This window comes from Ascochyta rabiei, chromosome 17, assembly GCF_004011695.2.
Source record: "Ascochyta rabiei chromosome 17, complete sequence".
Taxonomy (NCBI): domain Eukaryota; kingdom Fungi; phylum Ascomycota; class Dothideomycetes; order Pleosporales; family Didymellaceae; genus Ascochyta; species Ascochyta rabiei.
Genome location: NC_082421.1, coordinates 535293 through 560583, shown reverse-complemented (window position 1 = coordinate 560583; position 25291 = coordinate 535293). Strand labels below are relative to the sequence as shown.

At 54.9% G+C, this 25291-nt stretch overlaps 14 protein-coding genes across 14 annotated transcripts, besides 6 other annotated features; 7 read left to right on the top strand and 7 right to left on the bottom strand.

Moving 5' to 3' along the window:
• Nucleotides 1–144: 144 nt before the first annotated feature.
• On the top strand, nucleotides 145–1980 carry EKO05_0009567 (uncharacterized protein; the record flags this gene model as incomplete). Its single annotated transcript, XM_038942704.1, has 3 exons — nucleotides 145–217; nucleotides 272–1775; nucleotides 1827–1980. The coding sequence occupies 3 exons, from the start codon at nucleotides 145–147 to the stop codon at nucleotides 1978–1980; spliced, it is 1731 nt and encodes a 576-aa protein (XP_038794958.1).
• A 670-nt stretch (nucleotides 1981–2650) lies between these two features.
• EKO05_0009566 (Homocysteine S-methyltransferase) lies at nucleotides 2651–3706 on the top strand (the record flags this gene model as incomplete). Its single annotated transcript, XM_038946894.1, has 1 exon — nucleotides 2651–3706. The coding sequence occupies one exon, from the start codon at nucleotides 2651–2653 to the stop codon at nucleotides 3704–3706; it is 1056 nt and encodes a 351-aa protein (XP_038794957.1).
• Nucleotides 3707–4062: 356 nt separating this feature from the next.
• Nucleotides 4063–4698, bottom strand: EKO05_0009565 (uncharacterized protein; the record flags this gene model as incomplete). The annotated part of the gene is made up of 1 exon (XM_038946893.1): nucleotides 4063–4698. One exon carries the CDS (start codon nucleotides 4696–4698, stop codon nucleotides 4063–4065), a length of 636 nt encoding a protein of 211 aa, XP_038794956.1.
• Nucleotides 4250–4284: a tandem repeat.
• Nucleotides 4699–4768: 70 nt separating the features above from the next.
• Nucleotides 4769–4796: a tandem repeat.
• Nucleotides 4797–4893: 97 nt separating this feature from the next.
• Nucleotides 4894–4972: a tandem repeat.
• A 77-nt stretch (nucleotides 4973–5049) lies between these two features.
• Nucleotides 5050–7476, top strand: EKO05_0009564 (Transcription initiation factor TFIID subunit 5; the record flags this gene model as incomplete). Its single annotated transcript, XM_038942717.2, has 2 exons — nucleotides 5050–5217; nucleotides 5443–7476. The coding sequence occupies 2 exons, from the start codon at nucleotides 5050–5052 to the stop codon at nucleotides 7474–7476; spliced, it is 2202 nt and encodes a 733-aa protein (XP_038794955.2).
• A 658-nt stretch (nucleotides 7477–8134) lies between these two features.
• On the top strand, nucleotides 8135–9079 carry EKO05_0009563 (uncharacterized protein; the record flags this gene model as incomplete). The annotated part of the gene is made up of 2 exons (XM_038942572.2): nucleotides 8135–8202; nucleotides 8251–9079. The coding sequence occupies 2 exons, from the start codon at nucleotides 8135–8137 to the stop codon at nucleotides 9077–9079; spliced, it is 897 nt and encodes a 298-aa protein (XP_038794954.2).
• Nucleotides 9080–9423: 344 nt separating this feature from the next.
• EKO05_0009562 (Eukaryotic translation initiation factor eIF-1) lies at nucleotides 9424–9902 on the bottom strand (the record flags this gene model as incomplete). Its single annotated transcript, XM_038942648.1, has 2 exons — nucleotides 9424–9665; nucleotides 9788–9902. 2 exons carry the CDS (start codon nucleotides 9900–9902, stop codon nucleotides 9424–9426), a joined length of 357 nt encoding a protein of 118 aa, XP_038794953.1.
• Nucleotides 9903–11126: 1224 nt separating this feature from the next.
• Nucleotides 11127–13801, top strand: EKO05_0009561 (uncharacterized protein; the record flags this gene model as incomplete). Its single annotated transcript, XM_038942483.1, has 5 exons — nucleotides 11127–12302; nucleotides 12347–12485; nucleotides 12544–12995; nucleotides 13042–13229; nucleotides 13279–13801. 5 exons carry the CDS (start codon nucleotides 11127–11129, stop codon nucleotides 13799–13801), a joined length of 2478 nt encoding a protein of 825 aa, XP_038794952.1.
• Nucleotides 13802–15698: 1897 nt separating this feature from the next.
• Nucleotides 15699–16646, top strand: EKO05_0009560 (Lytic cellulose monooxygenase (C1-hydroxylating); the record flags this gene model as incomplete). The annotated part of the gene is made up of 1 exon (XM_038946892.1): nucleotides 15699–16646. One exon carries the CDS (start codon nucleotides 15699–15701, stop codon nucleotides 16644–16646), a length of 948 nt encoding a protein of 315 aa, XP_038794951.1.
• A 509-nt stretch (nucleotides 16647–17155) lies between these two features.
• Nucleotides 17156–18442, bottom strand: EKO05_0009559 (Pyroglutamyl-peptidase I; the record flags this gene model as incomplete). Its single annotated transcript, XM_038942448.1, has 2 exons — nucleotides 17156–17905; nucleotides 18359–18442. The coding sequence occupies 2 exons, from the start codon at nucleotides 18440–18442 to the stop codon at nucleotides 17156–17158; spliced, it is 834 nt and encodes a 277-aa protein (XP_038794950.1).
• Nucleotides 18443–19298: 856 nt separating this feature from the next.
• On the top strand, nucleotides 19299–20662 carry EKO05_0009558 (Salicylate 1-monooxygenase; the record flags this gene model as incomplete). Its single annotated transcript, XM_038942701.1, has 2 exons — nucleotides 19299–20070; nucleotides 20121–20662. 2 exons carry the CDS (start codon nucleotides 19299–19301, stop codon nucleotides 20660–20662), a joined length of 1314 nt encoding a protein of 437 aa, XP_038794949.1.
• A 53-nt stretch (nucleotides 20663–20715) lies between these two features.
• Nucleotides 20716–20740: a tandem repeat.
• Nucleotides 20741–21152: 412 nt separating this feature from the next.
• Nucleotides 21153–21193: a tandem repeat.
• Nucleotides 21194–21223: 30 nt separating this feature from the next.
• EKO05_0009557 (uncharacterized protein) lies at nucleotides 21224–21679 on the bottom strand (the record flags this gene model as incomplete). Its single annotated transcript, XM_038942456.2, has 1 exon — nucleotides 21224–21679. The coding sequence occupies one exon, from the start codon at nucleotides 21677–21679 to the stop codon at nucleotides 21242–21244; it is 438 nt and encodes a 145-aa protein (XP_038794948.2). The 3' UTR covers nucleotides 21224–21241.
• A 400-nt stretch (nucleotides 21680–22079) lies between these two features.
• On the bottom strand, nucleotides 22080–23168 carry EKO05_0009556 (RING-type E3 ubiquitin transferase; the record flags this gene model as incomplete). Its single annotated transcript, XM_038946891.1, has 1 exon — nucleotides 22080–23168. One exon carries the CDS (start codon nucleotides 23166–23168, stop codon nucleotides 22080–22082), a length of 1089 nt encoding a protein of 362 aa, XP_038794947.1.
• A 256-nt stretch (nucleotides 23169–23424) lies between these two features.
• Nucleotides 23425–23968, bottom strand: EKO05_0009555 (uncharacterized protein; the record flags this gene model as incomplete). The annotated part of the gene is made up of 2 exons (XM_038942658.2): nucleotides 23425–23859; nucleotides 23909–23968. The coding sequence occupies 2 exons, from the start codon at nucleotides 23966–23968 to the stop codon at nucleotides 23425–23427; spliced, it is 495 nt and encodes a 164-aa protein (XP_038794946.2).
• Nucleotides 23969–24364: 396 nt separating this feature from the next.
• EKO05_0009554 (uncharacterized protein) lies at nucleotides 24365–24814 on the bottom strand (the record flags this gene model as incomplete). The annotated part of the gene is made up of 1 exon (XM_038946890.1): nucleotides 24365–24814. The coding sequence occupies one exon, from the start codon at nucleotides 24812–24814 to the stop codon at nucleotides 24365–24367; it is 450 nt and encodes a 149-aa protein (XP_038794945.1).
• A 255-nt stretch (nucleotides 24815–25069) lies between these two features.
• Nucleotides 25070–25291: part of a tandem repeat that runs on past the window's edge.

Sequence of the window (25291 nt, the reverse complement as noted above, 5' to 3'; positions counted from 1 at the left end):
CTGCCCTCGTCCTGCTTCTTCTCTCCACCGACTCCCTACACTCTTTACCAAGCCCAAGGCAATTGACGATTGACGACCAGTCTGCTGCTGTTCACCTGCCTGCACGCCTTTCTCTTCTCATATCACCGCCATCACTGCTTCACCATGAAGGTCTTCCGCCTGGCTGCTCTCTTTGGAGGTGCTGCATCTGCCGTTCAGCCTCTCGTCGGTCGAGATGGTGAGTACTTCCCGGCTCTTGCCTATCCTGTGAAGCCTCTGATGATATCCGCAGACGGTACTACCACTACCGTGATCTATACGACGTCAACATACACCATCACTAAGTGTGCTGCGAGTGTCACCAATTGTCCTGTTGCTAGCGCCACAGAGGTGTTCACGTCGACTACCGTTATGAGCGTAACGACCACAATCTGTCCAGTCACCTCGACTCCAGGTCTTCAGCCGCCTGGACCTGGATACATGCCGTCGTCTGTTCTCAGCTCGGCTCTGCCGACCAACTCACCAGGCACGACAGGCACTCTCCCCGACGCAGTCCCCACTTCTTACTCACCCGCTGTCTCTGTCTCGTCGGGCGCCTACGTGCCTCCTGTCCAGAGCTCGGCTCTGCCTACTGGTTCTTCGCGGTCGATTGACTTTTCAGTTAGCTTGATCTCTCCCGACCCTTCATTGCCAGTCACGGGTACCGACTCGATCCCAGCTTCGACCCCATCAGATGCATCCGGCCCTCCAAGCATGTACACGCCTCCTGCTCAGACCTCGACGCAGCCCACAGGTCCCTCTGGTTCCGATACGGTCGTTGTTCCACGACCCAGTCTGAGCGGCTCGGCTTCACTGCCTGGTAGCCTGACCGATTCTATTCCCACCTCTTTTCCTCCTGGAATGTCCCCTTCTGCTTCTTCGAACGGCTACGATCCTCCTCAGCTGTCGACAACCGCATGGCCAGGTTCAAGTCAGCCTACGACTGGTACCAACACTGGCGCTGTCCTAACTTCAGACGCCACGCCCTCAAGCGGTTACGGTCAATCCTCGGCACCGAGCAACACCGCGACTGATGCTGTGCCTACTTCTGGATACCCAGCTTCTAGTACCAACCCGTCAAGCGGTGTCTACTCCCAGTCTGCATCGAGCAACACTGCTGCTGTTCCTACCTCTGGGTACCCGGGTTCCAATGCCGTCCCCAGTGGTTCGAACTTGCCATCTGTATCGAGCTACACTGCCACTGATTCTATGCCCACATCTGGATCCCCTGGCTCCAGTGGCGCCCCATCGAGCGGTGCCTACTTGCCATCGTTGCCGAGTAACACCAACACTGACGCCGTGCCCACGTCCGGATACCAGGTGTCCAGCTCAACCGGACCTGTAGGCACAAACACTGGCTCTGTTCCCACTTCCTTAGGTCCTAGTGCATCCGGTCCACCGTCAAGTGGCTACACAGCTCCTGAAACCACCGCGCTGCCCACCCAGGGAACAGCAAGTATACCTCAGGGCTACTCTTCCGGATCAGCTCCAGTCGTACCGTCTGGCTCCCTAAGCACTGTTTCTGGCACGTATCCCGCTGTAACATCTATCAGCTCTGGCATGGTGTACCCAGGACATCCATCTTCTTCGGCCAGCACGACCGTCATCGATGGCACTACTAGGATTACGAGCCGTTTGACCCTGACATCGACAAGCTACATCACCGCGCTGTTACCCTCTAGCAACTCGCTCATCGACACCGCCACGGACGCTGTCACTACGAGCCGTGGCACCGAATATCTTCCGTCTGGATCTGGGTAAAGTCACAATTGCTGTCATCTTCTGAGTCGAGCTAACTTTCCACTCAGCTACCCTTACCCGTCTGGCAGTGCCAATGGCACCATCATCACTCCCACTCCATCCTACATCGAAGTACCTGTCAATATGGGCCAGATTATTGCCGTAGGCCGAAGCCCCATCGAAGCCATCGTCATTGCGTTGGCTCTCGCTCTCTTCGCTTAATCGCACGTTGTTGTCCTGCGTCATGTACGCGGTCTCAGATGGCTTGTCAGACAGCATACTTCGTGGTTTCGTCGGGGTGCCTGCATGTTTTATCGAATCCAACATCGATCGCGTATTCTGATCATGTGGATAATTGTGTATGCGTCATGGGTATGGGTGGTCAGCGATCTTTCTAGGACTCTGTGTCTTTTAGCTAGACAGGTCTTCTCTTCGATATGTTACCATCTGCGAGGGCCGGCAACAGTCTAGCATGTAATATACAACACCCTTTACCACGGCCGAATTTGCTGCTTGTGCGATATGTGATGTCGAGACATGCACCTCTGGCGCGCTGGATGTTCTCAAGTCGATCAGTCTAGGCTGACTCACCTGCATGAGCCTGGTCCTGATGCGCGAAATCACAACCGCTTCCTCGCACTTGGTTGGGTAGTACTGAAGATGTCGTAGTACCTTTTGAGGTCTGGAGCGAGTCCTCTGCGCTCTAGATTGACTCGTCGGATTTCTCTCTGATCAGAAAGAGTCGGCCCTTTCCCCGGATTTCCATCCCGAAGATCGGCCCACCCTTTCAACACAGTAATCTGCAAATCTAGAGATGAAACCTGGTGACATCGCTGCCGTGACGAGCAGAAGATCATTTCCCACCGCAACCGACATTCTCTGAACGGCCAGGATGACGAATGGTTCCAAGCTATCATCACTTCTCGAGGCTCCCGTCCTACTAGACGGCGCACTAGCCACTTATCTGGAAACACTGGGCGCAGACATTTCAGGCGCCTTGTGGTCGGCAGAGATGCTCCTCCAAAACCCAGCCCTGATCAAGCAAACACACTTGGATTATTACCGCGCCGGCGCCCAAGTCGCCATCACAGCATCCTACCAGGCCTCACTTGCGGGACTCGGCAAACACCTCAGCCTTGATGACGAGCAGGGCAAAGCAGTTGTGAGAAAGAGCGTGGAACTAGCTCAAGAGGCACGGGATGAGTGGATCCAGGAGCATGTCAAGGGTTTGAGTGAGGGGGAGAAGCTGGGTATCTTGGAGAGAAGCAGCATTGCGGACTACCGCCAATCGATTAGAAACCGCCTCTTCGTCGCTGGTAGCGTGGGGCCGTATGGCGCTTTCCTTGCAGACGGGAGCGAGTACCGCGGCGACTACCATCTCAGCAAGGAAGAGATGAAAGCGTTCCACCGAGGGAGGATACAGGCGCTGGTGGAGGCCTGTGTGGATGTGCTCGCGTGCGAAACCATTCCTTCCCTGCGCGAGACTGAAGCGTTGTTGGAGTTGCTGAGCGAGGAGTTCAAGGGCACAGAAGCCTGGTTCGCCTTCACGCTGAGAGACGCAGAGCACATCAGCGACGGCACGCCCCTGACGCAGATGGCCGCGCTGTTCGAAAGCGCAGCACAGGTCATAGCCATCGGCTTCAACTGCGTGCCAGACGACGTTGGGCTCGAGGCGCTCAAGGTGCTCAGGCCGCTGCAGCGAGGGCGCAAGTGGAAGATGATGGTGTATCCCAACTCGGGCGAGCAGTGGAACGCCGCGGCCAGGGAGTGGGAAGGGCTGAGGACTGAGGGAGGGCAGCTGGCGGCCAAGACGGAGCAATGGGCTGCTGCTGGCGCCGTGCTTGTCGGAGGGTGTTGTAGGACTACGCCGACGGATATCACGGTCATGAGAGATGTGCTGCAGCCCAAGAAGGAGGGGGAGGGTGTGCGAGAAAGTTATCAAAGCTAATGACGACACAATGGTAGTGCTGTTGATTGTCTATCGTTTGCATTGGGCCGATGAGATGCTAGCGGTTCACCGAAAAGCCATAGCTCATGAGGGTAGTGCTGAGCCTGTGACCTGGATCTCTCCATCTCTCCTATCCATCTCGCAGTCTCCTTTACGGCCACGGAGGCGCAAGGTGCCGAGGCAGCTGCTTTGCATGCGCATCGTGGAGGCTTGGTTTGTCCCGTGAACGGCCGTATACACGACCGGCCAACTGAGAGTTAGCCTGGCTCTTACTCGGGCACTGGTGCTGGTTGGAGCGCAGCAGATGGAGACCCACTCGGGCGTGTGGTGTTTGGTACGCGTCGGCCTTGGACTCTTCACCCGTCTACCGCCATCTCCTCTCCCTCCGTCTTCTGCCCACTCCTCTCCAGAAGCGCGTCCAGCACCGCCTTCACCCTGTCCAGGGCATCATCCCCTCCTACCTGCCCAGCCGCAACCCTCGCGTTCAAGACACCCACGTCGAAGTCTCCATACCCCCCGTTCTGAACACCAGCATCTGGGTCTTGCTTCAGCGCTGCTTGCGATTGCTGCTGCTGCTGGGCGCCTCCCACACCGGGCATTGCGCTTGGTAGCGCCGTGAACTTGGGCATGGTTGCAGGAATGACCTTGTAGCGCTCCAGGTCGTTGATCTGGTCGATCAGCGTGGCGCGGAAGTCCTGCATGAAGGACTTTATCGCGTTGCCGAAGGCGAGAGTGTCCATGTTGCGCGACTGGGGCGAGTCTTCTCGTGGTTCGGACTGGATGGGGTTGTTGGTGAGCTGGGAGAGGGCGGCAGCGATCAGAGCGAGGATGTCGGGCAAGTTGCTGTTGAGCTTGTTGAGGGCCTCGATGTGGGATGCGGCGATTTGGTGGTATGTTTGCTGCGACGCTGTGGGTGCGTGCTCATCGGAGGGTAGCGTGGGAGCCGGGGCATCGGTATCCATGGCGTGTGGGGTTGCGGCATCGGTCGACATGGTGAGACTATGATTTCGCGATCGGTTGGTCAGAGGGACCGGGATTTGCGACCGAAGGGAATGGTGCCATGGAGGGGATTGGAGGGGATTGGAGGGGATTGAAGGTGTGAAGCGATGCTCTCTGCTCTGCTCTCTGCTCCACCCCGGCCCCACGCTTGGCGGCACCAGCCACAGGGCATCGCTACCAAATGTCTCCTCCGCCCGCTCCGCATAGCCACCGCTCCGCCGCTCCTCCGACACCGACCGCCCTGCCGCACGCCACGCGCTGCGCTCCTTCCCAACCTCGAGCCTTCGACACGGCCCAGGGCGCTACAGCGCGCGCTAGCATCAACGAGAAGGAACGCATTCGACATGTCAGGCCCACCGGGGCCAGGGCCTGCGCGCGCCATGAGCGTAGGCACAAACGGCCCTCCCAGCGCCGGCCTCCCACCACACAGCATGACGCCGCAACAGAGCACCGGCCCTCCGCCGCCGCCGACCACCTCGGGGCCCCAGTCGCAGCAGAACCTGAACCAGATAGTGAGTGTCTGCTATGCCCTGCTGCCTTCCACGATCCTGTCCCGCTCCTTGCACCCGTGGCCAGGTCTGTCTGGTGTGCGCAACTGGTCACGCAAGCACGTGTTCCTGTGAAGGCATCCTGCACGTGTTCCTGTGAAGGCATCCTGCACATGGCGCGGGCCGCCCCTACCATGCGAACCACCTCTCGCATGCGACTACCTGGTGTATCCTGCTGACCCTCCCAAGGTGCTCGAGTATCTCTCCAAGAAGGGCTATGTGCGTACCGAAGCAATGCTCCGCAAGGAGTCCGAACCCCAGCCGAACGGCCAGCCTCTCGTCAGCGGCAGCACGGAGACAGGCGGTGCCAAGTACACAAAATCGTTCGAGCTGTTGCGCAAATACACAGAAGACAACCTGGATCTGTACAGGCCAGAACTGCGGAAGCTGCTGTGGCCCGTCTTCGTCTACTCCTTCATGGACCTGGTGCGCGACTACTTCACCAAGGATGCCGAAACCTTCTTTGCAACCTATCAGAATCAGTTCGAGCGCGACCATGGCGATGAGATCAAGACGCTCCGGCAGGTGCGCTTGCCCTCTCATCTCACAGAGAGCAACATTGCGAAGCTATACACCGAGAACAAGTACCGGTTGACCTTGACCACGATGCCCTTCTACAACCTGATCCAGTTCTTGGAGTCGAAGATGTTTGAGGGCGGCCAGGCGCTCATGGACATCGTTCGGGACCACCTGAACATCGTCACCGTCGATCGAACAGCGACTGCAGAGAAGAGCATAGCAGCGATCCTGGCAGGAGGACAGGGAGAGGATGAGCTGCCAGCAGAAGACGAAGGTATTCCGGGACACAACCCCGGTCATCCGCTCACGAGCCGCCACGATCCGGAAGCTGATGCTGCACGAATCCGCCTGCAGCTTGGCCCATACCCCCAGGATCAAGACCTGCAAGACGATGTCCGAGCGACCCTGCAGGACGAAGACGCCAAGAACGCGCCCAAGCCCGGGCAGTCATCTTTAGTGGACGAGTACGAGCAGCGCATCAAGCGAGAGCCAACGGAAGATGGGCCTTCACGTGACACAGTACCATTGCCGCCGTCGTTGGCGCGCGATGTCTCCATGGAGGTGGCCAAGATCATGGAGTACCGTGATCGCTACAAGATGGAAGGTCGCACCGGTGGCGTTGGTCCGGCTGTCAGCGTTACCATGTATACCTTTCACAACACATATGACAGCATCAACTGCATCGAGTTCTCCGGCGACAACCAGCTCGTAGCAGCTGGCATGGCCGAATCCTACATCCGCGTTTGGTCCATGGACGGCAGTCCTCTCACATCCTCGTTACCTGAGAGCAACACACAACCTTCTTCATCGCGACGCCTCGTTGGCCATGCCGGCCCAGTCTACGCTGTCTCCTTCTCGCCTTCTACCTCAAACCACGTCGAGGGCGGCCCACCTACCAACACTCAATTCCTCCTCTCCTGCTCCGAAGACAAGACCGTCCGACTGTGGTCTCTTGACACATGGACCTGTCTGGTCGCTTACCGCGGCCACGACAACCCTATCTGGGATCTCCAGTGGGGACCATATGGGCACTACTTCCTCACTGGCTCCAATGACCGCACCGCGCGACTATGGTCCACTGATCACATCGAGCCGTTACGCATCTACGTAGGGCACGACAACGATGTCGATTGTGTTGCATTCCACCCCAACAATCTCTACGTCTTCACCGGATCTTGTGATCGCACCGTGCGTATGTGGCACATCTCCGGTGGCAACTGCCTACGTCTCTTCACCGGTCATACTGGCAACGTGACAGCTATTGCTTGCTCGCCAGATGGCAAGACCCTCGCATCCGCAGACGATGTGGGTAACATCGTGCTGTGGAACCTGGAGACAGGACGTAGACGTAAGCGCATGCGCGGGCACGGCAAGGGTGGCATTTGGTCACTTTCGTGGAGTGTAGAGTCTAGTGTACTCGTTTCCGCCGGTGCAGACAAGACTGTGCGTGTCTGGGATGTCCTACAGGAGACTGTTGAGAGTGGTGGCAAGGGCACAGATGGCGCAGCCAAGACAGACGGTGCGCTTACAACAAAGGGCGCGAGTGGCACTACGGTCACAACGAAGAAGGCAGCGAAGGAGACGGGCATATCGGCAGATCAGATCAGCGCATTCCCCACAAAGGACTCGCCCGTCTACAAGGTCCAATTCACGAGGATGAACTTGGTGCTAGCAGGAAGTGCATACCTGCCACAGCGAGTTTAGAAAGCATCGCAACCATCGCGGAGCTGATCGGCGTGTAATGGCGTTCTTGGCAGGATCATTTCTATTCATGTCCGCTATGACCTGAGGAGATTCGTTTGGCACTGATAGATGGGAAGTGGGATCTTCAGATCGAAAGGTGCAATACCCAACCAATTCATGCTCTTTCGATGAGAAAAGGCAACAGTTAACACGTGAGGTCGCGAAACCGTGTTCCGGTCTGTGCGCCAAGCTGGAACGCGCTTCTTTCTTGACTCTTAATATACCTCTCCATCGATCGCAGCTTTTCATTTCTAGAGCTCGCTCTACTATACTCCAACCAAAGTATACTCTGTTCACTTCTCGTAACTCCCGTTCTTTACGCACCGTAATCTGCATGTGGTGAACTATACATCTCCAGCCAAAGACGCGAGTTCCAATAGGCCCAAAGGTTCCCGCTTACCCCTTGTTCAATAGCAGAACAATGGAGTCTTTCAACCGTGATAATGGCCAGATCTATACAGAGACTATTTCAAGTCGCGTTCGATCTATGGTTCCTACGTGGAAGAAGCATGCCAGGGGTAGACGGGTGAACCCGCAAACCTATAAAAGCACAGCGCGAGGGTCGAGCACCCTGCGAGATATGGCTCTGCGGTCGTGCTGCTGGCATGCGGAGCTTTTCATGCCCGAGACGCTTGCGTACCCGGGTTGGCACTATGCTGGCATGGTCTATCGACATCTCAAAGCCACGTCAGTTGGATCCTTCCACAACCGAGGCTGTGACTGACTCCCAAGCAGTGACACCCTGACTTTCAATTCCTGGACGCTGTTCCAGAAAGCATATCCGAACCAGCTAGATCTCACCCATGCTTTCCGCGTAAGCCACCACGACTCCCTCGCCTCCTGGCCTTCCATCGTCAAAAGCCTGACCGCGCTCGACGGCAGTGTGCTCACCCGCTTCTGCGCCCACGGCACGGATCTGGACCTCTCACAGTTACTGTCCCTTGCGAACATTCCGACGTTAGCAGCTCTGGTCCAAGTCGGCGACTCCAGACACCCCGGGGACTGCGCGGCGTTGAGCGAGTCCAGCGTGCGTGCCTGGTGTCGCGCGGTGCGCGAAAAGAAGGCGTTACGGAAGCTGAAGCTGCTCTTTTTGTCTTGCATGTCTGACGCGCTACCACGGCACCTTGATGCGTTTCCGGCGCTGAGGCTTGTCGGTGTGGATCGTCGTCACTCGACTGGCGGGTGGGATGCTACTCCGAAGGCCTGCGGTCGGTGGGTCCGTCCTGGCTCTGTTGATCAAGACAAGTTTACCCAGACGGTGTGCGGGTCGCGGTACTCGATAGCCGAGAAGACGGAGCGTCTGTGCGGATTTGCTGAGGAGCTGCCATCGCCCGAGGGAGAAGTTGACGATTTGGTTACGCTTTCTTTGACTTGTGATGCTGCTGCAGAGCCTTATCTTCGGAGTGAGAGTATAGCATGGTTCGTCCGCGACCCAGCTGCAAAAGAAACACAGCCGCGTGTTGCTCGGCCTATACAAGATGGGAGCGACCGCGCGACGAAGAAGCGTAAAGTCAGACAGGAGAAGCAGCAAGATGTTGCCTCACTGCTTGGATTATTTGGCTGAACGCTTCACCGGTCTGTCCGGACATCATGCACATAAGAAATTCTGTTAGAGTCATGGTCATGGATTGACTACGGACCATCTCTGACGTTCTTCCTCCTATTAGTATACCCTGTGGCTTGCATATCCTCTGGCGTGGAAGTACTTGCCCCCCCCCCTCATATGTTCATCCAAAGGAGCGACGATAGGAAACAAATCATACTCGTCCAACCCAGGGTATCTACGACAGTGTGCCGCGTTCTCAGCCTCGTCGCCTTTCCAGCACATGTCACACATGACACGCGCCACGCTCTCCGTCTGTTCCCGTGGAGCGCCCGGCGCGGGCAGCGGCTCATGGCGCACTTGGGCTAGAAGCCGTGGACCTTGATAGTCTTGACATCAAGACCCAGGCCATCCTTCTTGTTGGTCAAGAAATCCTGCACATCCTTGCGCTGATCGCCCTGCAACTGAATCACCTCGCCCATCTCCGTGTCAGCGACGACGGTGCCATTGCATGCAAACTGCTTCTTGATCACTTTGAGGATCTTCTTCTGGTCAAACTTCTTAGGCAGGCCTTGGACCGTGGTTAGGGTCTTGCGACCATTGCGCTCTAAGGGTGCTGTCAGCCTGGTGCTCTGAAATGACGCAGATAGGTGTTGAATGCAAGTGTGCGCTGGGAGCTGTGCCAGCGACCAATATGGATGAATACAAACACCAAGAGGCTGTACGTACGCTGGATTCGAATATGAATATAGTTCTGCTGGTTCCCAACCTTTATTTCTCCACCGGCGTCTTCGGCTTCCGCGAACGGATCGAAGGACTTGAGGTTTTGGATGTCTGTGGACATAAGACTGAACGAGGCGCGCTGCTGGTGGCGAGGCGAGTGTTGTTGCGGTGTGGAGTGTGGAGGGCAGAGAGTTGACGTGGTGGCGATCCAGGGACTCAGCCCTCGTGCTAAAACCCCGCAGCCGCCCGCGCGCCTTGGCGGAAGGTGTGAGCTCGCCAACTCTTCCCTTCTGTCACCTTTCACCGATGAGCACGGTGTTACTCACAACTGTCTGTCGCTGCTGTGTCATATCCACGTGGGCCTTAGATGAACATCGGTCATTCGTCGCTTGCTGGTCTTCCGTGCAGTCGACTCTTTCAGAGAGCGAGCTCGAACTGCACAGCCACACCAAACCGGGTTCGTGCAAAATCGAACAGCGACTACGGAGAATCATTCGTGACCATGAGTACATCACCTTTCAGCGATCAAGAAACCTGGGCCGTGCTTGTTCTTTGTCCTCGACCTAGAAGTCTACAATGTCGGGTACCCCCCTAGCCCGGCAGAGTGTTTCCTGTGTTGAGGGAGAGCATTACTCAAATGCGCCTGTTGTTCAACGAGCTATTGCTCGTACTAACTTCACCTGCAACTCGGCTCTTTTCACAATGTGGATGTCAACTAGCTTGGTATGGTCTAGTCCAGCAACGCCGTTTCGTGTCAGTTTCGCGCTCAACACCACCTCGACCCACCGTTCTGCCGAATACTTCAACACGAAAGGAGTCATCTAGCCACAAGGTCGCGGTACCAATACCACAGCCTAATCTTGGCTAAGAAGAATGCTTGTTGTAGGTTGATGCGGGCCTTTGAGAACTTGCGATGCGTTTCTTCGAACCATCACAGGACCCGGATTGGACACACGGCTTGTTTCGCATCCCACGTTTGGACCCTCGGCCGGCTTCCGTTGTTTCTATCATGCCGCAGCCATGCCACAGCTTGGGTTTACCTTTCTTAGCACTGCCCCTCTATCATGATACTTGCCGCCTCTCCACAGTTGGCGAGCACTAGGTCACGGCTAGTGTTACGGATGCCATGAATTGTTCAATGTGACTTCTCTTCTTCCCTCTCTCCTCAGCTCTGTGAGCCTTCTTATGACTTTTTCGTCTTCATGGCTTTTTCATTTTGTACCTAATTCACTTCTGCTAGCGCTGGATCGCATTTGTAGTAATCATCTAATCGGCTCTGGAAACCCCAAGGGCAACCTGAAAACAGCCACGCGAATCGTTGCCACCATAGGTGCCGGACACCAAGATGCATCTTTCGACCGTCCTGTTGAGCGTCTACTGTGGCCTTGCGGCTGCCGGTAACCCTCACCCATGGATGTACGGTGTACCTGATTACCCGGATCTGGACATGGAGGAGGTCATGACCCAAGCGGGAGCTGAACTCTTGTCGGAAGCAGCGAGCAGTGCCACTTCCACGGCATCAAATGCAACACTGTCGTCGAACACAACCGCTTCCGCTGGGAAAGAACCATGTGCAGCAATCGGTAATGCCATAGCAGCGGCACCACCTGGTGCTCGAAAAGTTGTTTCAGCAGAGCTGGGTCTGAGATGTCTGATGTCGGTTCCGCTCGACAAGGAAGGAAATGTCAAGCTCGTTGATGATATAAAGCTCTTCGTCAAGTGGCAATCTAATACTGCGTATCTAAAAGATCCGCCGGCAAACTACACCGAAAAGCCGGTTGATATCATGGGCGAGCTGGACACGATGCAAAAGGGACTGGCCAGCGGAACCTTCAAGACAGAGTACGACTTCCAGATGGAGATGATGAACCTGTTCAACCGAGCCTACGACAACCACTTCGCATACCAACCTGACATTCTCGCCTCTGCTATGCAATTTCAGCGACCACCAGGTACAGAGTTGGTCTCGGTCTCTTCCGATGGCAAGGCTTTGCCAGAGGTCTACACCTATCAGGATATTCGAAAGGCTAACAATGATTCTTCTTTCAAACCTTCTCCGGTCAAGATGATCAACGGAATGAGCGCCATGACCTACTTGCAGAATGTTTCTGCGCAGTCGGACTTTCACGATGCCGATACTCGCTGGAACGCGTTATTCCCCTCGCAGGCTCTCATTGCGTCCGGTACCGTGTTCTTGGGCTCGTTCAGAACAGGCCAGTACCAAGGACCCAACACCACCATGGAGTTTGCGAACGGAACTACGTACAATCAGATGAACGTAGCAGTTGTATTTGGTAACTTCACTGATGTCAACAGCGGGCAGACGTTTTTCAAGCAATTCTGCACAGGCCCCAAGCCTGACCCTGTGATCGAGCAGCCGACAACATTTGCAGCTGCTAGTAAGACAAACAGTACACCCACCGCTGCCCCTACACCGTCTATGATTGGCTACCCGAAGGCTGTGATTCTCAATCCAAACCTTGCCATTGGAGGTTACTACATCAATGACACGGGATATGATGTGAGGCACACAACCCCTCCGCATGCTCTGCTAATACATCATAGGATGTCGCAGTTCTCAGCTTGCCGTCGTACGAGTCGCCAGATGTTCAGAGCTTCCAAAATGTGATGCGCGACTTCATACGCATGTGCAAGACACAAGGCAAAACGAAGATGATCTTTGACATGCGAGGGAACGGCGGAGGTAAGCACACCATGCCGGTAGACCAGAACTTACAGTCGAAGTCTAATGTTTCATCCAGGTAACGCTATCCTCGGCTACGACACTTTTAAACAAGTCTATCCCCAGGCAGACCAAGAGCCTTTTGGCGGTACTCGTTTCCGCGCCAACGATGCCATCAAAGCTGCCTATCAGCTGACTGGCGACTTCCTGGCCAACAAGACGTTCGTGCAAAGTAACCAGACAGCGTTCGTTCAGGCTTTCGGACAAGACACTACTTCGAATGACATCCTTGGGATCACAGCTAACTTCAACTTTCAACATCAACTCGATGTCGACAACAAGGCTATTGATAGCTCGGATGCTGCATTCGGGCCGCAGCAAGTCAAAGGCGACAGCTTCACCACGACCACCAGGTACAACTTCAGTGATCCCATCTCGACCTCGTACGACGGATTCTCAGTCATTGGCTTTGACAAGAACAAGAACGAGACCAGCACACCACAGCCGTTCAAGGCCCAAGACATGGTCATGGTAAGTGTCTACTTCGACTTGCCTGTGCCTTGCTAATGCTTGACAGCTTCACGACGGCATGTGCTCCTCAACATGCGCCATTGCATCTGAACTCCTCAAGAACCAGGGTGCAGTCCGTACCATCGCAGTTGGCGGTAGACCTCAGGAAGGTCCCATGCAAGGTGTAGGAGGCACCAAAGGCGCTCAGGTCTTCTCTTGGGACGACATCCAAACGCGCATGCAAGCTACCTACTTGTGTGTACCCTCCTTTGTTTTCCCAGCCTCATCATCTAACATGTTTCAGTCTCGGTAGTCCCGAACAACAAAAGCAGTGGGACACCATGGATCTCGGCAAGACTGCATTCGCAACGCAGCTCTTTAAGCGCTCGGCCTACTCCGGCGGCCGCATCGCTGGTGGTGTGAACCTCAAAGACAACCTGCGCCAGAACGACGCTTCAGGCACGCCGCTCGAGTTCATGTACGAGGCAGCCGACTGCCGCATGTGGTTTACCGCACCCATGATCACCGATGTGACAGAATTGTGGAAGGGCGTTGCGGACCGCATGTTCAAAAACCAAACGAATATGTGTGTTGCGGGCAGTACAGGAGATTCGACGAGTGTCAGTGCCGGCGGACAGAAGAGGGCTGGCGACGGGACCATTGCCGAGGGCAAGGGTGTGAACTCGACGCAGCGATCGGCTGCAAGCGGTAAGGCAGTGACGGTGATGGATCAGGTGGGAGCCATGGTGGGCGGTGCGGCTGGCAGGGCGATGAGCCGTTGGGGTAGTGTTGCAGTCGCTGTGATGGTAAGCATGCTGCTGTACTGAGTTGAGGCCGTCTGTATGCATCGCTGCACGACTATCATTGCCTTCTCCCTGCAGATTATCCAGGAGGTCGTTGTCTCGCCCCTGATAGACCTACACCAAAACATGACCACTTTGGGTGCCGTGTTTTGCCTGTCCATGTAGCTCATATGTGCTCAAACAGCCTCCCTCCCACACTGAGCGGCATATATTATAGCCATCTGTCTACCTGCACTCGTGGCTTTCTTGCTCAATATTCCATCTAAGGTCACATTACCACCAGACCTATAGGCGTTGTCGGTTTTTCTAGATGTCAGGCTCCCTTCCCCTTCTGCTGCTCCGATGTGGCGCCCTCACGGACCTCTCGCCCGTCATTGAAATGATGCAGCCAAGTCTTATTATCTGTTCTCCTTGATATCACGAAATGGGACGTTGTATGGTTAGTCACCACACTGCAACCGACGTTAATAGGTCCAAAAACAGCGTTGTTTCATCACGTCCACCGTCATCCGTCTTCTGCCTTTTCTTCACACTTTCGACATGATTCGATGCGATGCAGCCTTGTTCACCGCCTTGTCCTTGGTATTGTAATTCAAAAAATCCCGGCTCTCAAGAAACGTGGCGCTGTCAAACTGGAACCGAGGTGGCACAACACGTTCAGGAGCACACAATCTATATCGTGGTCTCGTGGGCAGGAGCGCGTGGTCTAGTGGTCTAGCCAAGCAGGTACCTTTCATTTACCTCCCCTGCCGTTGGCAGAAGCGTCCAGGGTGGCGAGTCGGAATATGAACGACCTAGTTCCTCGGATGTGCTCTGTGCACCACCAGGAAAAACAACAACCGCAACCAGGGCCCCATGCCGACCATCACTCCTGCTCTCCACTCTCTCAAATCGATCCTACCGGGGTTCTACAAATCAAGCGTCTGGTTTTCGAAGCTTCATAAATGCGCAACCGAGCCGCTGAAGACGCAGCCAAGGCAGAAGCAAAAGCCGCCGGACTTGGCTGAAACATATGCACCGTAAGACTGCAGCGGCATGACGGAGAAACTAGTCTATCACCCGCTGTCAAATCTCGTATTCTCCTAGAGCTCCACCTTTTTCTAGGCCGTAGAAAGTGCTTTTCGACAAAGAGGTGCAAGCGTCAGTGCTTTCTGGTCGCCCTCACCGTCTGCGTCTCATGGTGCCCTGAGTCGTAGAGTAAAGGTTCTTGGCGAGAACGATTGGAAAAACTTTGGCTTTTGCAGCAGATCTCCAATGTCCATGAGTGAAAGCGATATCTCCGGCAGTAGGAGCACGCAAGATGCCAGCGACGACGACGTTGCACGAACACATGGAAGTACATGAACTCCTTCTCCGCTGGCGGTCTGGGCCTATCGAAGGGACTCCCTTCCCTGTTCCTGATCACCTCCCGTAGGCTCTATGGATCCTTCCATTTCATGTTTCTCGCATCCCGACTTGGCTTTTGACGCTTTGGTGTTGGGACGGATCTCATAGCCAGGGGCCTGCATTCTAGGCTTGATCTACATATTGCTCCTTTCGGCATAGACCTATGCGCGCTGTCTTCACTCAGGATCGTACCCAACGGCTCTCGGGCGTCCAACGGGCGACTCTAACCTGTTCCTGGCGCTAAACATCCACAATATAGAATGACTCCTGCTTAAACGACGTGCCACGCTCCCGGTGGCTGCTTGACTCAGTTCATGTCCCATACAGGCAATCAGCAACCGAGATGGAGGAGTGTTGTGGCTACACACAGCAGAGTATAAGAGCCATGAACTGCCCATCTACGGAAAGGCACGCTTGACGCTCACATTCGTTTTCCATACACTCTCTCAGTCTTTGACTTCTCTCGAACTCAACCTTTCCGTCAGCCTTTTCGACCCGTCATTCTTTATAACAGACATCTACCATTCAAATCACAATGAAGTTCTCCGCTGTCCTCGCTGTCGCGGCTGCCAGCCAGCTTGCCTCTGCTCACACCACCGTCTGGAACATCCTCGTCAACGGAAAGGATGCCGGTGTCGGTAACTCCCAGGGCGGATACATAGATTCTCCCCCCAACAACAACCCCGTCACCGACGTCACCTCGTCCGCCATGACCTGCAACGTCGCTGGCGTTAAGGCAGCCAAGTCCATCGCCGTCAAGGGTGGTGACAAGATTGCTTTCCAGTGGCACCACGACAGCAACCAGGCCTCTGACGACATCATCGCCTCCAGCCACAAGGGTCCCATCATGGTCTACGCCTCGAAGGCTGGCTCTTCGTACTCGTGGACTAAGATCTGGGAGGATGGCTACACCGACGGCAAGTGGGCTGTTGATAAGCTCATTGCTGGTTCATACACTGGCAAGGCTGGTCAGCACGACCTGACTCTTCCCAACCTCGCTCCCGGCGAGTACGTCCTTCGCCCTGAGATCAACGCCCTCCACGAGGGTGACCGCCAGGGTGGTGCTCAGTTCTACATGGAGTGTGTCCACATCAAGGTTGAGGGCTCCGGCACCGCCGTCCTCCCCGCTGGTGTTTCCTTCCCCGGCGCCTACAAGGCTACCGACCCCGGTGTCCTCTTCAACATCTACTCCGGCTTCACAAGCTACACTGCTCCCGGCCCCAAGGTCTGGAACGGCGCCAGCTCCGGCTCTGCCCCTGCTGCACCCGCCCCCACCAAGGCCCCTGCCGCCACTGCTAAGCCTACCGCCACCAAGACTACCCTTGCTACCGTTGCTAAGCCTACTCCTACCAAGGCTGCCGGTGCTGCTGGCTCCGCCGCCAAGTGGGGCCAGTGCGGCGGTATCGGTTACACCGGCGCCACTGCTTGCGTTTCTGGCTCGACCTGCACCAAGCAGAGCGACTACTACAGCCAGTGCTTGTAGAGCGTCTGCACGCATACCTAGACGTTTGGAGATTTTCAGCTTGCTCTGAGATCAAAAAGTGTTTGGTGTCTTACACGGCTATATATGCCACCTTTTCGATTCGATTGTATATATAATGACGAGTGGACTTCGAGTTCGTGATCACACATCTTTCTTCTCGCGTGACTTGTTTGGCCTCCATGAATGCCGTCTACTTTTTTGTTTCATGGCTTGAGTTGTGAGTTTACCGTGAGAATGGAGTGGGCATTGGGTCCTAAGCTATTGCTGGATGAGTTGAGAAGCCACCCCTATCTTCATGGCGACCAAACACTGAGCTGAGAGGTGGGTTGAACAGAGTACGGAATCGGTATGGAAGGAACATGTACACGATTCATGCCTTCATATGCGGGTGCGCCAAAGTTCTACATCTACCCAACCGATTTTCTACATTCAAAGCCTCGCAAGATCGCCTACTGTGTGATTCAACCGTCCAGCAAATAAACATTGCCCTCCGCCTCACTCCACAACCCTCAGGTCGAAGTGTTGTTCTTCACATCATCCTCTTGCTTTGCACCTTCCCCAGCATGACCACCTCTAAGCCCAACCTTTCGCCGGCTATCCACAAGCGCCTTGATCAACGCAACAGCAACCTCCCATCCCTCCCTCAACTTCCCCTCGCTCCCCGTCAGATCCGGAACATGCATGAACGCCACGGGCCGCCCCCCCGCCTCTCCCCCATTCAGCTCGTGGTAGTGCGCCAGGCTGTTGTAGTAGATGAACCCGCACAGAAAATTCCCCGCGTCGGGATTCACGCGCACGTCTGGCAGCTCTTCGACTTCAGCGCTGCCGTCGGGATTCCAGAAGCCCAGGAATGCGCGCCAGCGGGCGAGCACATCGGACGTGTCGAAGCCTGTCTTGAGCTGCGGGGGAAAGCGGGCCGAAGGGAATAAGTCCGCTGCTTCGGCGTCTTGGAATAAGGCGCCGTCGACGTCGGCGGCTCGGGCGTAGCCGCGGCCGTGCGCGCCCTGTTCGATGGCGTAGAAGTTGCGGGATGCGGCGAGTCCGATGTGTAGGACGATGTCTGGAGGCGGGCCGGTGGCGGGCTCCGGAGAGAAGAGCTTGGGGACGAGGTCGGTGACGGTGCGATATGCGACGCGGATGGGCTCGTGGTGGACTCTGATTTGGATCGGCGTTGGGTTGCCTGGGGATGCAGGTATCAGGGCAGGGAGTGTGGATGCGATTTCCCAGGATGAGTTCTTGGGGTATTTCTCGAGGAAGGACTGGGTGGTTGTTAGCATTGGGGGTAGCACCAGAGTATGCAACCTGTGGCTCAGATATGGTAGACTGAAGAACATAAACGCCGTAAGATCTCGGATCTGCGATGAAGACACGTTCTCCCTTGATCAGATTGTGCTTTGAAAGAACATGGTATACGTGGATGGGAAGAACCGCTCCTGCTTTTCTCATATTGGTGATCAAAACGCAACCGGACAGAGTCTGTAAATATAACCCCTGCTTTCCCTCTTCATACCGGGCGTTCAGTAGCCTGGTTTTCGCCACTGTTGTTGCAGTGGGATCGATGAGTCCAATTCGGAAGTATTCTTCCGCATTTCGCTCTGGCGTCATCGAGCACAAAAACGAGGAGTGAACCATGTGAGAGTAGGAGCCATGCACAATGCAGGGTTGAGTATGTAAATACGAAAGCAAAGAGCACATTGAAGAGATACACTTACGCCAAAGCCAGTGACCAGCACATGAACAGGCTTCTCGCCCTTCTCGGCGGGAGGCTGCCGCGCAGCATAAGAAGCGCTTGGCATGGGGGGATGCAGGCCGAACAGAGGAAATGGTAGAGATGTAGATGCTGAGGGGGTTTGCTTTCAAGAGGGATTAGAGAATCGATATCGTTAGAGGGCCCTGAACTTGCAGTAAACTGTATGCAGTCTAGTAACGCTGGAATGATGACGAAAGAGTCAATATTGACCGAACACCACGGCTTCGACTTAAGGACGTCATATCGGTGGCTGCAGCTTCCACTCGAAAGGTTGGAATCAAGAACTTGGTTCAGGTCGTACGAAATGGACCAAGATGCGTTGTTGTTATGGTCATTGATGAACAGAGACTTGGGTACCTCGGTACTAGCGCGGAACAGCTTTCCGGTGATTGGGGCTGCATCATTTTCAGTTCCGAGGCGCAGAACAAGCCACTCAACCCCACAAACCACCCCACATCGTCCTCGTCCCAAGCGAGCCTGTACGAACTGCCTCAGGCATCGGAAGACACACTCTGCGCGATGATGTTTCGCCGGATGAGAACCATCAGCTACTGCACTCGTTGACAGGTGTGTCTTGCGATATAGTCTGCAAGGCTCCGAAAATTGGGTCTGCCAAAGCCGTTGCGAAGACAGATGCAGGGTGCCGAGCTTAATACGTCTGGTTGATTGGCCAGTCGTAGAGCTCTTGTTGTCATGCGTCATCGCAACTCGAGTCGAATGAGAGCTGTCGGATGAAGACCATGGCAAGTCTAGTCGCAGAGCCGCATCCGCTCTGACAGCCGTGTCTCAGGTCCTCCTGAGCTTACCGTCATCCTCAAGCCAGTTCCAAGTACGCACGAAAATTTAAACCTCAAGCTGCTTCCTCTTCAACCGAGTCTCCTACCTCGCAGTACGCGTCAAAGATGGCCTCAACAGACTCGCCCAAGAAGAACTACAACATCGCCGTTGTTGGTGGCGGCATATCAGGCCTCACCCTCGCCATCACACTCCTGCGGTATGATATACCCATCACCGTGTACGAGGCAGCGCCTCACTTTGGTGAGATAGGTGCTGGTGTCTACTTGGGCCCCAACGCTGGACGAGCGATGGAGCTCATGTCCTCCAAAATTCACGATGCCTTTAACAAAGTCAAAACCGGAAACCAGTGGAAAGAGAGAGAAGACTCATGGTTCACAATTCGCGTCGGTGACGCCCGCAAAGCAGACAAGGAGGGCTATGTCAAGCCAGGCAAAAAGGTGGGCGATGCCCTCTTCGATGTGCCAATGAAGGCTGGCGGCGATCGAGGAGGCGTATACCGAGCAGCGTTCCTGGACGAGCTGGTCAAGGACGTCCCAGATAGCGTGGCTCAGTTCGGCAAGAGGCTTGTCGACTTGAGTAATGCGAATGACAACTCTGGAGACATGGTACTGCACTTTGCGGACGGCACAACAGCACAACATTCTGCCGTCATTGGGTGCGACGGCATCAAGTCGAAGACAAGACCGTGGCTGCTCGGCAAGGACGATCCTGCATCAGACGCCCAGTACTCAGGCAAATACGCCTACCGAGGCTTGATACCCATGGACAAGGCAGTGGACATGCTGGGCGAAGAAGTCGCACGAAACAGCTCCATGTTCCTTGGCTATCATGGCCACATTCTCACATTCCCTGTACAGAAGGGCAAAACGATGAACGGTAAGCCCAAACCAGATCTTCAAGTGTCATTCGACTAACAATGAGTACAGTCGTTGCCTTCAATTCAAGCAAAACTTGGGACAATGAGAAATGGGTTGTCACCACGTCCAAAGAGCAAATGGATGCCGATTTTGCCGACTGGGGCCCAGACGTCCAAAAGATTGTAGGTGCCATGGAAAAGCCCGATATATGGGCGCTCTTCATGCATCCGCCTTGCAAGACATACTACAAGGGCCGCCTGTGTCTGCTGGGCGACGCCGCACACGCAACGACTCCCCACCAAGGCGCCGGCGCTGGCATGTGCATCGAGGACTCTTACATTCTCGCGAATCTGATCAACGAGGTAAACGATGTCGGCGATCTGGAACGAGCGTTCAAGGCATTCGACCAGGTCAGGCGAGAGAGAACACAGAAGAACGTCACAACAAGCAAAGAAGCGGGTATGTTGTATGACTTCGAGCTCCACGGCGATGATCTGGACAAGATCGAGGAAAGCTATCTGAGCAGGATGCAGTGGATTTGGGAGATTGATCTGGAAGACCAGTTGGAAGAAGCAAAGAAGATATTCCACGGCCAAAGCACGAAGGTCTAGCTTAGGCTGCAGACGAACAACGCTTTACCTGTGATCAGTTGTTCACAATATCCAAAAAAAAAAAAAAAAAAAAAAAAACTTTACCTTGACACTCCCTTCAATAACTACCTCACAACTACCTCACAACTACAGCACGCAGGAGATACCCATACATACAGCAACGTTCGCCTCGTCCAAAAGCATACCAAGCCCCAGCGCGCACAGACCCACCCGGCAACTCCATCACATCGAACCGCATGCAACCGACCCCTCACTTCACATGCCCAACCGCAACCTTCCCATGTCCCACCAACCTCCACCAAAAAAAGAACTTCGTTCATCGCAATGACTCTCCGACGGGGAATCGAACCCCCTACAGGGCATTAGCAACCATGCACGCACACATGCTCGGTCTCGGCGTGCAACTTACGGTCTCCCGCGCTCGTTATCGTCCTGGGGACAATTGACAAGCTGTGATTCAGCACCGTTAGCATCGTGATGCTGGTGAAGACGTGACTGGCATGACTGGCGTGACTGGCGTGACTGGCGTGATTGGTGAATGCGTACCGGAAATCATGACCACTAGACCTGGAGGGATTGTTAATGGCGGTTCGGTGCTGTGGTGACTCGAGGGGAACGTACCATCGAAGATAGGGTGCTCACGTGAGCAGATGGTGGGTATTTGATGGAATATAGGCGGATTTTGGGGTATATATTGCTGGGGTCTTTGGGTGCGAGGGGTGGGGGTTTGACGGCGTTGAGAGGCGTCGTGTGACCCTGTGGTGGGGGAGGGGGATGCGGGATTGGCTGCATGCGATGGTTGATGTGGATGGTGGGCGAACCAAGATTGGGTATCTTGTTGCTGCTGTTGCTTACCTTGCTTCGCCTGTCTGTGTCTGGGACGGTCTGCCTTGACCACACTTCTCCTTGACTGCGTACTCCGATGCGCTTGGCCTTTTTGTTGTGTCTATTGTTATTGATGGTCCTACCGCCCACCTTCTCTCTTGTTGTGATTAGTATCTGCTCTCCCTGCGACATTGTTACAGGCTTTGCATGAAGTCTGCAAGGATCACAAAGCTCTGCTTGCACTTGGGGACTATTGGGCTTACAGCCCGAGTAGGAGTGCGGTGTGAAGTAGTATTAAATGGCTACAAAAGAGCGAAAATCTCTACATTGTGCAAGAATCGAATGCTGACCATCGAGCTGGCCAATGAGAGTGCTGGAGCTATAGTAAACTTCCGTTGATGGATCTCTGGGACTGAGGCAACTCTGTTCAGTTCACCTTCCGTACACTGCGCCTGCTTCTGTACACTGAATTCTCATGCTGCTATCCATGCATGCTCTTATTCAATCTGGTCGTTATTCAGATGACAGCTTCAATAGGGTCCCGTAGCTAGCTAGATTCCTCGCAAATGAGTACCGTATCGAAACAGTCGACTCACCACCGTCGAATGCCAATAACGAGCTTGTCTAAGTCTTCGACATACTGGCTGAGCAGACGAAACTGCACACCGTTGCAAACGAGTTCGGCGTTAATCACACTCACAACGTGCTCCGCAACCATCTGTGCCTGTACCAGCCCGTACGCCTTGAGCACTACTCGAAGCGCGATTGCTGCAATCTTGCCTACCTTGTCGCGATGTATACGAAGCGTGTTGGCACGAGCGATCTGCTCGTCAGTGGGGGAGATCATCGTGCGTGTACGCGGCGGACAGAGGACTTGCTTGCAGTGAGGGCACGAGGTAGCCTGGCCATTTGTAGAGTTGAGCCATGCAGACATGCATGTCTGACCGACGATGTGGTTGCATGTTAGCTGGAACGCTGGGTCGCACGTGGTGTAGGCCTCGAGGCATAGGACACATCGAATGCGGTGGTCTCGCTCCCAGTTCTCGGCAAGCACGTCGGTTTGGTGCATTTCGGCCTGACGGGCTTGTAGCTTTGAGTCAGGAAGAAGAGTGCCGACGGTCGCGATGTCGTGGTCTGGTCCTTCTAGGGTATAGACCTCTTCATAACGCATGCCTGGGAGCAGAGTATCGAGCTCCGTTAGCACCTTTACAAGCTGGACTTTCATCCAGTTCAAAATAGTATCCAGGCGCCCGTTGAAGTCGACATCCGCTAAGAGTGGGAGTCCGGCATTACACGCGTCTGGGTCATAGCGCATACGCGTTGTTTGCAGCTTGGCGAGAACGTATCGAGCTTGCCAAGTCATCGAGGTCATCTGGTCCGCCGATGCATCTTTGGTCTCGTCTGCAGCTTCTTGTAACATTGCAAGGATCTTGTTTATGGTGTAGTCATCGTCAAGAAGCTTCTGCAGGGGTTCAGGCCGCTCAGACATTCGGTAGACCCGAGCTTCGTATAGCATGTCGAGGTACGGTTTATGTTCCATTGCACACAGATCCTTGATATGGGCTTTTATGTTGGTGAGCGTTGTCCAGACCTTGAACCAGTCGATGGCCGCTTTGTAGTCAATGCCAAGATCAAAAGGTGAAGGCCTTGGCGCAGACCGAATGGAGAAAACCTCTGACATGTTGATTGAGTTGATACCTGTGAGTATTTCGCAAGGTTGACTGAAAGGGAAGTGGTGTTTGAGAGCCAAGATGACAGTCGTTATGCAACTGAGACTGTTTTTTCACTGCTTCCCTGCAGACGTGGTCCGGACGGATGGCACAATCATGGTGAAAAGACACCCGTTACCCAAAGACCCCTGGCTGACAAGTCACCTCGAAGCACATCACAAATATACCAGGGGCTCAGTTTGAGAAGCGTGTTTCTGGCTTCATGGATTAGGCGTATTCGTCTCCCTTCATCCAGCCCAGCTGCTTCCACATATGCAGCTTGTCCCACTCCTTGATCCAGCCCCGGATCTTTCCGTCCTCGACCTCGAAGATGGCAGCGGCATGCCAAGCTGCCTTGTTGCCTGTTGCTTCGATTCCATTGTGCGGTTCTCCGTTGTGGCTGCCCGATGCGCTGTACTTCAAGCATACATGTCCTCCTTTCGCGAAAATGATATCGTAGGAATTGATGTGTAGATTTGGCACGCAGGCCATGATCTTGGAGTGCGATTCGGCGTAGTCTTGGGGCGACTTGCAGTCTGGAAAGGTGGTGGGCGCAATGAAGTACGCATCGTCGTGGCAAAGGTGCTGAACAGTCGAGCGGCCTTTATTCTCTTCGGGCGAGTAGGCAAGACGCATGTATTCCCTGACTATGTCGACGTTCTTCTTTGTGGTTGTCAGCCAGAGTGTGGTTACGATGCTCGATGGTACGCACCTTTTCTTCATCTGTTTGAGTGGTACCTTGCTTGACAGGCGGGTATGGCTTGTTTGACATGTTGAATTTGGAGTTGTGTAGCTCAAGCGACGTGTCAGGTGTGTTCCTTTCCGTGTTTGTGTGTATCCCAATCCATCTTGACGTCATTTCGCGTGTTCAACGTCATGCAGTGCATGGGCAGACGCGGCTGACCTAGCGAAGACAGCCAGGGGTGAGTTTGGAGCCAGCAGCATACAGAGAGCTACTGTTGTGCGCTATAGCTACACCATACTTACTGACTTAGCCTGTGCGCGCTTTAAGCTTGTACATGGATCTATAGTCGTGTAGAGCGACGTGTAGAGACAAAGTATTGAAGTGCATACCATTACGCTCCTTGGGCAAGAGCCATGTCAAGGGCATCCATACAATCGATGGACACGCGGCCTAGGAAGGATCAATTGAAGTCCGCTTGGAGGCTCATCCCGTCATACGTTGGTCTCGGTCTCGCGCAGAGTCTGTGGGACGGCCAAGCTCGCGCAAAGAAGCCTTCAGACGGGCAATGCGTGCCTCGAGGTCTTCAATCTCCTCCTGTTGGTCCTCACAGGTTCTGTCGAGCTCGGGCAGGGCCATGACAGCGCGCTGCGCCCTCTGCATCTTCAGCCTGATATCTGTAGCAGCCGTGGCCACATGCTGGATGTCGAGAGGGCCGTCTGCACCTGCATTCGAGTGTGTGGGAGCAGATGCGGGTGCCGCGTCGAGCAGACGCTTGAGAAGCTTGTGGAGATCAGGAAGGATGTCGAAGCTAGTCGGCGGCGGAAGGCCTGGGGAAGCAGAAGCTAGAGCTTGCGGAGCTGGCGTCGCGGCACCCGTGGGAGGGAGTGAGGCGCGTGCTGACGCGGGCGCGTGGGGCGTGGCAGCTCGAGACATGATAAGTGTGGTTGAGGAACGCGGTGTGGTACTCGTGGAGAATCCAAGATAGCTGGCACGTGGCCGGCCTGGCTTGGTGTTGAGGCGGGAGGACGCGCCTGTGCAACGCGCCGCGCCGCTCAGGTGGGAGGTGATTGGCTGTGTGGGACTTGGCTGCCGGCGGGCTGGTGATGTGAGTTTCGCGGCGTCGGCGATTTGAGTGGACGACCGAGACGTGCGCGTTGTTTCTGCACAGGTGATAGCCGGCCGCGGGCGGTGTAATGTGGCGTGGTGCAGTGTAGTGTAGTGTATTGAAGTGTAGTGTAGTGTAGTGTATTGAAGTGTAGTGCAGTGTAGTGTATTGAAGTGTAGTGCAGTGTAGTGTACCTAGTACAGTGTGGTGTAGTGTAGTGCAGTGTACCCAGTATAGTGTGGTGTAGTGTGATGTGGTGTGGTGTAGTGTAGTGTAGTGTGGTGTGGTGTAGTGTAGTGTAGTGT